Source organism: Dendropsophus ebraccatus, chromosome 4, assembly GCF_027789765.1.
Source record: "Dendropsophus ebraccatus isolate aDenEbr1 chromosome 4, aDenEbr1.pat, whole genome shotgun sequence".
NCBI lineage: Eukaryota > Metazoa > Chordata > Amphibia > Anura > Hylidae > Dendropsophus > Dendropsophus ebraccatus.
This window is the reverse complement of record NC_091457.1, coordinates 144,155,063-144,171,004: the sequence shown is the minus strand read 5'-3', so window position 1 is coordinate 144,171,004 and position 15,942 is coordinate 144,155,063. Positions and strand designations below refer to the sequence as shown.

The 15,942-nt window shown below is 41.5% G+C and overlaps 1 protein-coding gene across 1 annotated transcript; it reads right to left on the bottom strand.

Annotated features, from left to right (window-relative positions):
* Positions 1 to 2,827: 2,827 nt before the first annotated feature.
* LOC138788917 (cytochrome P450 2D17-like) lies at positions 2,828 to 15,691 on the bottom strand. Its single transcript, XM_069967311.1, has 9 exons — positions 15,382 to 15,691; positions 14,565 to 14,736; positions 13,591 to 13,743; positions 11,305 to 11,462; positions 8,862 to 9,035; positions 7,753 to 7,894; positions 6,492 to 6,679; positions 5,179 to 5,320; positions 2,828 to 3,948 (listed from the first exon to the last, which is right to left on the bottom strand). Exons 1-9 carry the CDS (start codon positions 15,571 to 15,573, stop codon positions 3,767 to 3,769), a joined length of 1,503 nt encoding a protein of 500 aa, XP_069823412.1. The 5' UTR covers positions 15,574 to 15,691; the 3' UTR covers positions 2,828 to 3,766.
* Between the last annotated feature and the right edge of the window lie 251 nt (positions 15,692 to 15,942).

The following is a 15,942-nucleotide window of genomic DNA, read 5'->3' as shown; positions in this document are numbered from 1 at the left end:
GCTGCTATGTATTAAATGAAGAGCGGTAACCAATGACTGGGCTTACACAGGACTTCCGCTGCGGTATTCTACCCCATAGAGAACTAGTAATACGTGGTTACACAATGTGGCATCATTGGACACTTAGGGGGAGATTTATCAAACATGGTGTAAAGTGAAGCTGGCTCAGTTGCCCCTAGCAACCAATCAGATTCCACCTTTCATTCCTCACAGACTCTTTGGAAAATGAAAGGTGGAATCTGATTGGTTGCTAGGGGCAACTGAGCCAGTTTCACTTTACACCATGTTTGATAAATCTCCCCTTTTATGTGTAGAATCCTTTCTTTCTTTTTTTTTTTTTTTCTTCTAAAGACAAACACAATAACCAGAGGAGGGGTTTAGAGGTGATGTGCCATTAGATATAGGCATACGTGACTTTTCAGTCCTGAGACCTGATAACAGCGAAGAAGACGGTAAAGGCGTATATAAAAACCGGACTGGCTTCATATATATATATATATATATATATATATATATAAAATATATATATAAATTATACATCTATACCATCTTCCTATAACTTCTTATGCAGTCAGGGTATGGGCTGAAACATTACATATCTCTATTGAATACACTCGATAAACTCGCCTATTACTTATCATTAGGGTTGAGCGGACCGGTCAAACGATTCAGGTTCAGCAGCGTTCGGCGAATGCTCAGCATTGGATTCCCCATGTTTGCAGAAGTTGGATGCCACCCTAGTTCTGCCAGGAAAATGTGGTGTCCAAGTTTTCCAGGACTCCTTGGTGCTGCATCCAACTTCTTCAGCCATAGGGAATCAAATGGCAAGCGTTCGAGTTTGGAGAACGTTGCCAAACACTACTGATGATGAACACTACTCATCATCTCTAGGTGCGGAGCGCCTCCCTTGGTTATATTTAGGTGGTCGTATCCCTCTCCGGTACTCTACTGCCCTAAACCGCTTCATTTGTAGACATGAGCGAATCTACTGTATGAGTCACCAAATCCATTGAAACGCCCATCCAATCCTATATTCCTCCAGGGAATCGGAGCACTTGGATAGCAGGACTACTTTCTCAAGAATATGGGAACGGCCACTTCTTTGCATTCCAAGTCGGCAAATCTTACCATAGATGATGATGTTCATGATGATGCCAGGAGCTCCGAACCGGTTTAAAACTTTGCGCTTCTGTACTGATACATGAGTCATGGTGCCCAGAGCTCCAGACTGTAGGACATTACCTGTAGTTACAGAACGGGTGAATGCCCCCTAGCTGTGGAGGTACACTTTACTGACACAGAGCCAAAGCATCCTAAATGGCCTGAGCGTCCATACTGCTCTCATTCATCAGCCATGATGTATATTAGTGTAATAGTGGAAAGGACCCGGCACTCACCAAATAATGTTGCTAACTTATTGTAGTGCACAAAGCATCAGGTACAAGTAGGACGCGTTTCGGCCAAGCATGGCCTTCATCAGCTCAAAGTGCTTGGCCGAAACGCGTCCCACTTGTACCTGATACTTTTTTTATTAAACTCTGTTATCCATTGCCTCCAGCACCACCGCCACGGAAGTGCCGTCCCCAACACATCCTCCATGATGTATTTTAGATCACATCCAACACCAAGAAAATAACTTCACATGTGCAACCAAAGGGGGAGAGTTCAGACTTCCCATGACTGTAATAAACCACACTCAACGTCCTTGTGATTCCAGCCAGTGATTGGTTAAAAATGCCACACCTTTTGTTAGCTATAGTAGAGTCTCTAAAGGGCTGAAGCTGCAACTTTATGGACTTGTTAAGCTGTTTGTATACAGATGATGCTGTGTATATACTTTCCTCCTCTTACTTCCCAGGTTTTACCCACCAGCGTGACATTTCTGAGCACATGCATGTACTTTCTAAATCCTTTTCCTTTAGAAGATGCGTGTGTGTCGCCCCTGCGCTGGATTGTTTGGGGGCACTAAACATCAGCAATGAGGGAAACCCTCACCCTCTTATTATGTTTAATAAAAGTGTTGTAAATTCTCTATATTACTTGTTTGTTCTTATTTCTGGCAGCTACTATTCCCAATAATATAATGTACTTGATGAAGCCTGGTAATGCTGATCACATGGCCCAGCACAGTCAGTTCTGAGGTTGCAGCACTTGCTGCATTCACTCCCTGTCTGATCTGTCTGTAGCATCATTCTTGACAAGGCAGCATGCTGTAAACCAGTGCACTCTGCCTAAATGTCCCAGTAAAGATATATATGTATCTGTATTTGACAGGGGGATGGTAATGTAAGCTAAGGGGGCTGGTCAGAGATGGTGATTCACTCAGGGGGTGGGGGTAGAGCAAGATCCAGCCAAGCCTCCTGTGATATCAAAGGATTATGCATTGTCCATGGAGAGATAGACTCCTATGACAGAATTTTTTAAAATTTTTTATTCAGTGATGACATCACCCGTCTTTTTCAGTCCTCAGAAATCCAGTCCTGCTGGTTGTTGCAGCATTTCCAATACATATACCAGTAGATGACAGCACTGGAATCCATGCAAAAATTGGGTTCTTTTTATTGAAGTTATATGTAGTATAACACAGATATAAGCAGGCAGTGATACCAGCTAGGTTTACACACTAAATATTGCCATATGACAGTGCCACTTCGCTCTCATGCCGTATTGCCCCCTATTAGAGATGAGCGAACCTGGAGCATGCTCGAGTCGATCCGAACCTGAATGTTTGGCATTTGATTAGCGGTGGCTGCTGAAGTTGGATAAAGCCCTAAGGCTATGTGGAAAACATGGATATAGTCATTGGCTGTATCCATGTTTTCCAGACAACCTTAGAGCTTTATCCAAGTTCAGCAGCCCCAGCTAATCAAATACCGAACATTCGGGTTCGGATCGACTCAAACCCGAACCGGATTCGCTCATCTCTACCCCCTATCTGTCCTGCAACCTGACAATTTTCAGTGTCCCGTCCATATCACTGCCCTCTAAATAAACTAAGATGATAGCATATACCAGAGATGTTCTACTTCTACTCTAAGCCCTGTGTAACATAGTACAGATAACAATGACCGTGTCTACTGGTAAGTATGTATATATACAGTCAAATAATTGGATAAAATGACCACCTGATCTATCTAGTCTGCTCATATATTAAAGAGGTTGTCCAGGGAAAATTAACTTGTCCCCTATCCACAGGATAGGGAACATCTAAGAGATTGCGGGGGCGGGGGGGGGTTCGATCTCCGTACCCCCTGACAATCTCTGTATCGGGCCCCTGCCCTCTTTGTTTTAAATAGAGCCGCAGGTATGGCACGCGACCCACAGCTCTATGCTCTCATATGGGAGCCGCCGGAAAGAGCAGAGTAAGCACTTTCTGACTTACTTGGCTCTTTCTGTCACTCCATGGGAATGAATAGAGCTGTGGGTGACATGCTGTACCTGCAGCTCTATTTAAAACGAAGTCGGGGGCCTGACTTTGTTTTCAATTGAGCCACAGGTACAACATAAGCACGCAAACTCTTACAGGCATCGTGCATGGCCCTGTCTTCTATTACACGAAAAGATTAACGGACCATAATCGATTCGTGTAATAGGGCCTAAAGCTTCTGCTCAGGGCCCACCAAGTGCAAGGGCCCACCAGGGGTTTCCCCGGCTTCCCGGTGGCCCAGTCCGAGCCTGCTGGCTAGGGTTTCTATTATAAGATTCCATTTTACAGACAATAGGGTGGCAGGTTCAGTGATATAAATTCAAGTCTACCTCTGGTCATTTATGCCCTGGCCACAACACGAATATTGTAAGGATGTGGACTCATTGTTAGGGCATACTGAGGATCTTCCCTGGGACGAGGTTGGTCACTCGGTATCTCAAATGTAAGCTGCTGTAATAAAGTGGTAAAAAACAGGAAGAGTTCCATTCTGGCAAGTTGTTCTCCCAAACAAGATCTCCGACCTGCGAGAGAAAACACATGCTATCAAACATTTCCGCTTAGTAAAGATGTAAAGACTGGATGGATGGACAGACCGATAAAGCTTGAGTATTGTAAACTATTAACTGTATATACAAATAATTATAAGAGACTGAAAAAAAGTCAAGCTTTATGCAATAAATGGTATTAGGTGTTACTAGCACAGAAAGGGATTTAAACATTACGTTTAAATGGACATTGTCATTTCAACAAACTGCATAAAGCAGAAATACAAGCAAATTTAAAGGGGTATTCTAACAACAACAAAAATTATTTTACATTTACTTTAATAAAGTTATTTAGTTTTGTAATCTTTACATCATCATCAAAGAGGTTGGCCACTTTATAGTAGAATTGTTCAGTATACAGTATTAGGCCATGTTCACACTAAGTATAACACCGGCCGCTCTTTGACCCGGCTGCATCACAGAACGGCCAGTGTTACTGAAGATCATCTCTGCAGTAGCGGCCGGATGATCTTCACTTCTAGTGAATTCGTGCACCTGCATCCCAATTCACCGCTGCATACAATGGAGCGTGTGGCCGGAGCCGCACGCTCCATTGTGTGAACTGACATGTCTTCATTGGCCGCTATTCAATGAATAGCCGCTGCAGAAAACTGAATTGTCAGTTTTTCGTGTTGCCAGAAGAAATCCCCGCCGGAGCGTATACTGTGTGTATACGCTCCAGCCAGGATTCCATGCATTCTCATACCAGGTATGTGTTGTATAAATCAGCCATAATTTATACAACAAATACGTTGTGTAAACATGGGCTTAGTAAGTGCACTCACTGTACTGACAGCGTCTCCCTGTGTAGCTTATAGAGCTAAAATCAGACTCCCCTCCTCCAGGCTGTGCTGCCCTGCTCTGTGGTGAACCTGTCCATAAGATGGCCGACATGGAGAAGCATGTGACCATGACCCGTCCACCACTGAGCCTGTATATGTCTATGGAGGACACTGGGGGCGGGGCAATATACAATGAGTACACTTACTAATATTGTACACTGAACAATTTTACCATAAAGTGGCCAACCCCTTTAAGTACTGAAACACCTGAGATTTTTAAATAGAAGTAAATTACAAATCTATATACCTTTCTGATACCAGCTAATCTGTAAGAAACAATCGCCGGAGTAGCCCTTTAATACTTTCGTGACCCCCACTTTATATAACATATAATAGCTGACACCAATCAGACTTTCAGACTCACCTGCAGAAAATGGCATAAATGCTTCTCGTTTTATAAACTTTCCGTTCTCATCTAGGAAGTGCTTTGGGTAAAACTGGAAAGGTTTCTCCCATAGTTGCTGATCTTTGAGCACAGAGGACAGGTTGGTGAGGACAGTGGTGTCCTATGGAAAAAGTATTTAAAAACTGTAAGGCTACGCTCACACACAGCTAATTTTAAGCTGAAAAAATGTTAGCTTTAGCAAAAAATTTAAAAACTTTTTGGTTCAAGGTTGTTTTTTTTCTGAAAAACATCTGTTTACACATAAGACTGTATTGGGTGATGTTAATGTCCAATATGGACGTATCTGGCCCCAAAAAAGCTACTTTCGTTACACTTTAGGGCTATGTTCACACACACTATTTTTGCTCAGTATTTTGCAACCAAAACCAGGAGTGGATTGAAAACACAGAAAGGCTATGTTCACACACTGTTGAAATTGAGTGGATGGTCGCCATTTAATTGCGAATAATTGCAGTTATTTTAAAATAACGGCCATTGTTTGCCATTAAATAGTGACCATCCACTCAATTTCAACAGTGTGTGAACATAGCCTTTCTGTGTTTTCAATCCACTCCTGGTTTTGGTTGCTGTAACCAGATGGGTTTATTAAAGAATATTGAAGTGTCTTATTGATGTGATAGGAAGCAATGTATGGTATATGTATAGATTAGCTGGCCTTGTATGGCTATGTGTGTGAAACTCATTATAGTTGTGTGTGTGGGAACCCATATGTATACTCATTCCCTTTTGTAATGGTCAATATGTTTGTGTCAATCAGCTGTAAACCTCCCCAGTAGTGTCAACATTGGTTGTTGTTCAGCTGTCAAAACCTTGTAGCTGTAGTTGTAAAACCATGTGGCCATTGTGCTTGATAAACATGTACAAGGCCGGGGAAACTTCCATTCATGGTCATCAGTGGTCTACATAGACATTTCTGGAAGCACATCACCCCCCACCCAAACTTACTATAAAGATCGGGGGTATGTAGCTTCTAGTCAGCCTCAGCTGGGACCATGGATGGAAGGTGCCCAGCACCCTGTCGTCGAGCGAGATGGGTGTATATTAGTGCATAATATACTATGGGGCTCCCCATTTCATTGTGGAAGGAACATCTATGCATCTGTACCATCTGTAACTGCAGCTAAGTATTGTTTTCTGTAATAAATCTCTTATTTTTCTATAAATCTGTGTGGTTATAGCCTTCTCAGACTATTATCAAAAGCAACCGGTTACAGTTGCAAAACCAGGGTGGTAAAAATGCTCAAAAAAACAACATTTCCCATATTTTTTACCTTTGGTATAATGTAACCTTTAATCTCCATGTCCTTGTGGGTCATATGAGGGACACCCAAGGGAGCTATGTCCCCACATCGTTGTACTTCATGGATCACAGCATTAGTATACGGCATCTGCAGCACATCCCCCATTGTCGGCTTCCGCTCTCTTCCAATCACTCGATCGATTTCTTCCTGTACTTTGGCTGAATGACAATATTGATTACTACATGAATGCTTCTAAATCTATTTTTTCCACAGCAGCGTATACAGATATATCTTACCATGATATACCAGACATTCGATTTATCACTGCACATAAACACCCAGTTGGGGGAATTTGGCAATGGTCTTTGTGTAGGGTAACATTTTGGAGGAATTATTTATTTGCTCAAAAATTGGCAACTTTTTCTGTGTTTTGGGATCATGGTGCAAAAATTTACAGCGTTGTATAAAAAAATTGCAAATGGGGTTTCAGGTGAAATCATTGACAAATTCCCCACAGTACCTTTAAAATCACTAAGCCTAGTTGTTTAAAGGGGTACTCGGGTGAAAAGAAATTGTTTTCAGATCAACACGAGTAAGAAAGTTAGCCAGATTTGTAAATTACTTCTATTTTTAAAATTTTAAGTATTCCAGTATCTCTCAGCTACTGTGTGTCCTGCAGGAAGTTGTTTACTCTTTCCAGTATGACACATGGCTCTCTGCTGCCACCTCTGCAAATCTCCATAGAAAACCTGTGTGACAGAGGTGGCAGCAGAGAGCACTGTGTCAGACTTGAGAGAATACACCACTTCCTGCAGGACATACAGCAGCTAATAGGTACTGAAAGACTTGAGATTTTTTAAATAGAAGTAATTCTCATCCTTAGCATACTTTAAGTGGCCATGTATTTTGCAAGAGACCACAGCATGTTAACTGCAGGGAACAAACTCCTCTCCATTCCTGGCAGTTGCAGCAGGGTCCTGGCCCTGGTTTACCTGTAACTAGCACAGCAATGCAGTTGCAGCGGGGTCCTGGCTGTGTGGCAGAACCCCTGATTCCTGTTCTGGCAAAACTGTAAGGAGGTTAAATAAATGTAATAAAGATTTCTAAAGATACTAGGACTTTATGTTCTGTGATGAATTATATAGCATGCATACTACATACATTATATAGAGACATAATATTTAAAAAAATATATAAAGAAAATTGTAAAGTTAACTTCAGCATATGGATATAGTTATAGGTTCAGATAGGTGCAGATAGATGTAAAATTAAATATCAAAGGGCTACTCACACTGGACATCTGGGTAGAGGATCATATACAGCAGCCCCCACCTCAGGGTGGTACTTGTAGTTTCTGACCCAGCAGAAAACAAATCATACGTTGTCATACACAAGTTTCCCTCATTGAAACTACTGGCACTGTCTTCCTTAACCTAGAAGAAAAGTTAGCAGCATAAGCAACATATAGGACCACCAAAGTCCACAGCAAACACTTTAAGGAGTTGTCCAGTAGGATTTTCTTTTTTTTAAAGGGGCAGACTGGCCAAAAAAGAGGCAAGAATACTGACATGATATGACCTGAGGACTACCCAAGCAAGGTATCTATCCGGATGTTTCGGGCTATGTGCACCTCATCAGTGTGGAGCAGGATTCTGGCTAGTTGGAGCAATGCCTAATAAGTGCATTCAAAGTAATGACAGTTGAACTTTGGGAGATCAACCAAAACACTGCAGAGACACCATCACATGTTTCTCAACATCAGTAAATCTCGGAACATTGCCCTTAAGGGAAAGACTTGTACTTCTTACTCCAGGGTCCATGTCAGGCTTTGGCACAAAAACTGCATGTGTGTATCCAGCCCAATGGGGAGATTTGGACCTCTTTTGCTGTATAAGGCAGTGAGTCAATATAACTCTTATTTCAATCCATCGCTCCAGCGCTTAGATATAAGTTTTAGAAGTGTTATGCAAATTTGGAGATAAAGCCCATGTCTTGGGAATCTAGGTGTTTACTTGTGAGCAATAGGGGTGTAAACATTGGTGGGCTTTTTCATTCAGGGGAACTTCCAGTGGGCTTTATATCTGTTATGGCCATGGCGGAACACAAGATGTGGAGGGGCTCGTCTAAGAGCCTATGATTGCGTGTGGGCAAATCCCACCTGCGTGCAATGACCTGCCCCTCAACATCTCAGAAGGGATACTTTTTCTTCTTCTTGCCAGAGAAGTCTGGCAATTTTTAAAATCCGCCAGGGGCAGGTGGGAATTTGATTACAAGTACAAATGTACACTGACTTATGCATTGTTCTTGAAGGGAACAGCTAAGAAGATCGTATGTATGGCTGTCAGAAAAAAAAGAGGAAAGTCCTATCACCCTTCTATATAAGAATATAAGAGTCCTTACTTTTTCCATCTCCGCTATGTAGACATCGATAAAATCACGGATGTCATTTGGATTCCAGGTTTTACGATGCTCAGAAACAATTTCCTTCATGAAGTCAATCAGTTCATATTGTGGCTTCAGCACAGGATCCACAATCCAAGGGATCTTTGCTAGAAGAGGAATTTCATTGATGATCTAAAAAAATAATAATCAAGACTTGTATGGTATACATATACAGAGGAAACGCAGCACCCCAGAAGTTATTGGAAAACCACATTGGTTTTATTACACTCAGCTATACACACTGCTATAATGTGCCTGCACTCACACTCAGCTATACACACTGCTGCTATAATGTGCCTGCACTCACACTCAGCTATACACACTGCTGCTATAATGTGCCTGCACTCACACTCAGCTATACACACTGCTGCTTTAATGTGCCTGCACTTACACTCAGCTATACACGCTGCTGCTATAATGTGCCTGCACCCACACTGTTGTATAGAGATGTTTCTGTCACTGTCCTCCTGCACAGCTCTGTGATTCTCACTTCTTGATTGGTCCATGCTGAACACCCCCCTCCCCACTGCTGTCATGTGACCACACAGACCTCTGACAGCAGCAGTGCTTCTCTATTCTAGCCTATTGTACTACACTGCTTTATGCACTTACTATACATTATATTTCACATGCTGATTGCTATACTGTACAGTAACTTATTATATATTGATCTGTTTCAAAATGTTTGTTTCATTTGTTTTACATGTAATTCAGAATTTAAAAAAAAGATCATTTTTGGGGTGTGGAACCAATTGTCTGCATTTCAATTATTTCTTATGGGAAAATTTGCTTTGGTTTAGGAGTGGATTTGGTTTACAAGCACGGTCCCGGAAGGAATTATGCTTGTAATCCAAGGCACCACTGTATTATCGTTTTCTTAATAATAAGTTAAGGCAAATATGGCAGTGATTCCGGCCTCCCGTCATGGTGGATATAATGTCACAATTATTATCATGTGTACACCTGGATTTAGGGATTTTCCACCATTCTTCTCTGCAGATTCTCTGTTCCTCTGTCAGGGTATATTCACATTGAGGAATAGGTAAATTGAAGCGGAAAGCAGAAATTCAAAGCCCCAGTGACTCCTATAGGATTTCTCTTTGGGAAGAAAGCATATCTGCCGCAGAACATTCCGTGCAGAAATCCCAACAGAGCAGAAATCCCATTGAACACAATAGGACATTGCTCTGTACATATTTTAGAGGTGGAAATAAGCTGAATAGATGTAAAATTAAGTGCAGATTCTGTTTGAAATTAGTCGCCTATTACTGGAAATTGTTACAAGCTTAACAAAAAGGTTGCTGCCCGACCAAACCACCTTTTTGCAAAGTTTGTACGAATCCGGTCCAAGATGGCGGCCGCACATTGTACATTACATTACATCAAAAGCCCAGGTGCAAGGGCTTATCCATAAAAGCATTTTCAGGTAAAATCTTAAATTCTATCTCTGCCCCCGCCCCGATTCCCAAGGGAAATATTTTTTTTCTGCGCCAGTTCCTTAAACTGAGAAGTATACCAAGAAGAATATTGAAAAGGAGTTAATTCATTTATCTTCGATTAATCCTTAGATTTTCACCCGTATAATAGGGTAAATAACAGCTCTCTTTATGGTCCTTGTTTCTACACATACAGTAAGCAGATTATCTCTGTGCCCCCATGTAATAGTTAGGCCCATCTGGGCCCCCATCCAGTAGTTAGGCCCCTCTGTGACCCTATAAACTATAAGCACCCTCTGTGTCCCCAAATAGTACTTAGGCATCTCTGTGTAGGTACTGAAGTAGGTAGTATCCCCCATGTGGACATCCCCCCCGTAGACCCCCCCCCCCCCCAGTATATAATACAGTCCATGTAGGTATGCCCTTTCTAAAGTATAAATAAAAAATAAGAATATAGAAATCAGCTCCAAAGGCTCAAACGACCTCTTGACTCATTTTATTTAATACTTCATTAATTTTTTATGAAGCTTCCAAAGGTAGACAAGCAGTGTACTGACTCGATCACAAACCTAGTGGTTATAATAGACTCAGTTACAAAAGTACCCACTTAGTGATTCAACCTTGAACAGTGTTGGAGTTTAAAAGGATTATTCAGTACTAGAAAAAAACACAGCTGATTTGTTTCAGAAACAGTTGTAATACCATACACAACCTGACGACAGGGGTGGGGCTGTTTCTGGTAGAAAGAGCAGCTCCTTCATGTCTGAACATACGTCATACGTCCGCTATTACAGTCTAATAATAGTTTTCGCCTATATCCAGGGAGAATTATCTGCCCAACATTGTGGGCACCCGGTAATAATAATAATAATAATGTATATGATTATGTTACGGTATTTATGTTATGGTATACTGGTTTACAGTGTGTGGGTATCAATCATTGTTATTGGAAGCTATTATAGTACCTGACCCCTGAGTCCAAATTCAGCCTTGAAAGTGGCATCAAGGAGACGTAGAAGTCGTTGGAATTTTGCATCATCGTACTCAAACCGATCCCCGAATGCGATGGAGCAGATGACATTAGCGACGGCATTATTCATGAGGAAATGTGGATTGAACTGATCTGCAAAAAAAAAAAAAGGATAAATATATAAATATATAAATGACATTTATGTTCAGAAGATTGTATAATATAGTGACTAAGAACTATGGGGGAGAGGTTGATCAATAATGGCAGAAATCTATGTTAGCTCCAACATTTTCACAAAAACTCAACTCCTTCAGTACTTATCAGCTACTGTATGTTTTCTGCAGGAAGTGGTGTATTTTTTCCAGTCTGACACTGTGCTCTCTGCTGCCACCTCTGTCCATGCCAGGAACTGTCCAGAGGTTTTCTATGGGGATTTGCTATTGGTCTGGACAGTTCTTGTCATGGACATAGGTGGCAGCAGAGAGCACTGTGCCAGTCTGGAAAGAATACACCACTTCCTGCAGGACATACAGCAGCTGATAAGTAATGGAAAGCTTCAGTTTTAAAAAAATATATATATATTTTAATTTACAAATCTGTACAACTTTCCGACAACTTTTCCTCTGGAGTGCCCCTTTAACAGGAAACTTTGTGTAGACCGATTAGTTGTTTAATAATTAAAAATGAGCAATTGCCTGTGTTTCGCCTATGGGCATAATTATATTATAGAGCAATATCTCTCCAAGACGATAGAAGTTATGGTGATTTTATAGGCATTCACATTTCAGCCTCCGGTGTGTTATATGTTTGGATTTTTATAGGCTGGAGTAATATGTCCCTACCTGTCTGCCCTAAATCACTCAGTTAGCTGGAGCAATACGCTATGTTGCCACATTCATTTTTTTTATGAATTTCTTTGTACACATTATTAGAACTTCAATGGTCTGAGTCAGCTTTGGAATGGGCTTAGCATTGCCAGACTAATGCTGCGTTTACACGGAATGATTATCGTTCGAATTTTCGCAATAACGATTGCATTTGAGCGATAATCATACGTGTAAATACAGCAAACGATCAAGCGACGAGCGAGAAATCGTTCATTTTGATCTTTCAACATGTTCTCAAATCGTCATTTGCTAAAAATTCGCAGATCGCTTTGTGTAAAGATTCAAAGATTCCCCCTATGTGAAAGGTGATCTTAAAAACGATCGCAATAACGATTTTTCTTAGAAATTTTCTAAGGATTTATTTGATCGTTATTACAACCAAATCGTTGCTTCAAAATCGTTAAACAATCGATTGGGCGAGTTATCGCTCCGTGTAAACGCAGCATAAGGGTCCTATTACATGGAGCCGATTATTGCTCCGTGTAATAGAAACGATTTTGAAGCAACAATTTGTTTTTTTATAATGATCAGTGTTTAGACGAATAAATCGTTAGAAAAATCGTTAGAAAATTATTATTGCATTGTTATTGCAATCGTTTTTAAGATCGCTTAAGCCCATCTTTCACATAATTTTTAGCGAACTACAAACGACGATTTGAGAACATGTTGAAAGATCAAAATGAACGATTTATCGCTCGTCGCTTGATCGTTTGCTGTGTTTACGAGGAACAATTATCGCTCGAATACGATCGTTATTGAGATCGTAATTCAAACGATAATCGTTCCGTGTAAACGCAGCATCAGGTTTGGACCTAATATCGTCGGACGCCGACTGTGCATCACTACATATAATAGTGAGGTGCGTCCGACGGCTGATGATTCCCCAAACACCTGATACCTTACCTCTCCCCGCTCCCGGTCTTCTCTCCTGTGCTCCGCAGCTTCCCGGTCCTGGCGGCTGCAGCATCTGAGCAGCCTGTGATTGCTCAGATGCTGCTGCCGCCAGGAACGGGTGGCTACGGAGCTGAGGAGAAAAGACCAGGAGCAGGGAGAGGTAAGGTGTAAGGTGTTTGGGCTAAAGGCTGCACGAACATCGTTAGTGATGTCCATGCTGCCCTTGCTGCCCAATTATTGGGCCTTCTAATAGGTCCAGTAAACGAGCGCCGATCTAGCAGATCAGGCCGTAGTTGGCCTGTGTAAGAGTACCCTTGGGCTAGAGCTACATGCTCATTCCTGGTCATGTGACCAGAAGCCACTGTGTTGTGCAACTCATTCAAGTGAATGGGGTACCCAATAGTGTACATATTAGCTTCAGATCTAACTACTCAATAAAGGCGCTATAAAGGAGAATAAGAAGACCGGCGTCGGAATCAGCAGAAACATCTACCACTCACCTTTCTGGGATCTAAATGCAGAACACAGGCACTGAGCTTCCTCTGTCACTCTCTCCTCCAGGGATTTCTTGCCCATCCCGAAATTTCTAAGTGTGGTCAGGGTGAATCTTCTTTGCTCCTTCCATGAGTTCCCATATGGAGCCAATACTACACCTAACCAGAACACACAAAATGTTTATTATCATTGGTGCCCAACAGTTGAAGGGATATAGTATTGAGCCTTCCTATGTACAGTATCTACTAATATAAACAACATAAACAAGAAAAAAAAAAAGAGAAGGGAAAGGGAATAACGTTTATAGTAAAGTAAAAGGGTAAAAATTTCCAAATTTTTACTAACACTTGAAGTTGTAATTGTTGTGCTATAAAAAGTCTGTGCAAAGGTCGTAAATAAAGATGAGCGAACCGGGTTCAGGTTTGAGTCGATCCGAACCCGAACGTTTGGTATTTGATTAGCGGTGGCTGCTGAACTTGGATAAAGCTCTAAGGTTGTCTGGAAAACATGGATACAGCCAATGACTATATCCATGTTTCCCACATAGTCTTAGAGCTTTATCCAACTTCAGCAGCCACCGCTAATCAAATGCCGAACGTTCAGGTTCGGATGGACTCGAGCATGCTCCAGGTTCGCTCATCTCTAGTCGTAAACTACTAGTGGAATGTATTTGGCTTTTGGACTTGTTTCAGACTTTTCTCTTGATTCTACTTTCTTCTTTTTGTGGTCTTGAATATATTTAGTGATTTTCTTGTTCGGAACAGCTGCATACATTTTATATGAAATTACTCATGGTGCGTTTACACAGGCAGAACTATCTAACAGATTTTGAAAGCCAAAGCCAGGGATGGATTTGAAAAAAAGCAGAAATCTCAGTCTTTTCTTTATGACCCGTTCTCTGTTTATGGTCTGTTCCTGGCTTTGGCTTCAAAAATCTGTCAGATAAATCTGCCTGTGTAAACGCACCATTAGACATTACCTTTGGTGTCTCCAGCAAAGCCTATTTTTTCATAGATAGGAAATCGAGGCCGATCTGCTATTTCTTCCGATCTGTTGATCAGCGCTTCCTTCATCACCTCAAGTCCATTCAGCACCACCATCTTGTTCCAGAAATACTGCAAACTGAATATGTCTCCAAACTCTTTTCTCAGCTGTGAAAAACATTATATATATATATATATATATATATATATATATATATATATATATATATATATATATATCTCAAGGAAGTTTTTAGAAAAGCATCTGTGTTTAAAGAAATTCGGAGCAGAAATCCCAATTTGGCAGGAGAAGACCTGCACCCCCACCTCCAGTCTGACACAGTGCTCTCTGCTGCCACCTCTGTCCATGTCAGGAACTGTCCAGAGCAGCTGAGGGTTTTCCATGAGCATTTTCTACTACTCTGGACAGTTTCTGACATGGACAGAGGTGGCAGCAGAGAGCGCTGTATCAGACCTGAAAGAATACACCACTTCCTGCAGGACATCCAGCAGCTGGTAAGTATTGGAAGTCTTGAGATTTTTAAATAGAAGTAAATTACAAATCTATATAACGTTCAAACACCAGTTAAGTTGAAAGAAAAACATTGTTCCCCTTTAATATTCTCCTGTTTTACAATACAACATTGTAGTTGAGATAGTTAATAAGTTAGGGATAGCTATGTGATGAGGAAACCAAATACCAAGCAATACAATACCAAATGTACTATTCTAATTGTGTCAAAACAGTCGACCTTTGTTATAAACCAGCATGTACGGAAGTATACAGGATTACATACTATACACATACTGTACCTGGCGCAAAGTTTCTGGTGGATTTTGGAAGTTAACTTGCAGAATGTTACCAAGAAACGGAACTCCTCTAGGACCTGGGGGAAACCGGGATCCATTCTTCCTGCTCTTCACAAAGTCCAAGAGGAAAAGGCCAATGATGAAAGAAATGAGCAATAAAAATCCATTGGAGAATAAGGAGAGAAGCTCCGCCATCTCCTCCGTGTGCTGCGTCTAATGGATCCTGCTAGTCTGTGCTCATAGGACTCGCTGTGCAAAGGAGAAAACAACAACCTCTAGACACACCCATCACTAAGTGCCAGACTTCTTCTAGGGGAAGCACACACACAGGCTCCCTGCCAGCAGCTATATGCATTGTGTGCACTGCCAAGCCAGAGCCAAGCCGGGGTCACACAATGTTTCCAACAGAAGGGAATGAAAGGGACCTGTCATCACATCCAACGCAAAACGGATAGAAGAAGGTCATGCCCTCTCCTAGGAGCAGATGTCCCATGAAACTACTGAAGATAGAACTATTCAGTAGCGTAGCATGGGTTGGCAGCACTAGGACTGCAGTCACACTAT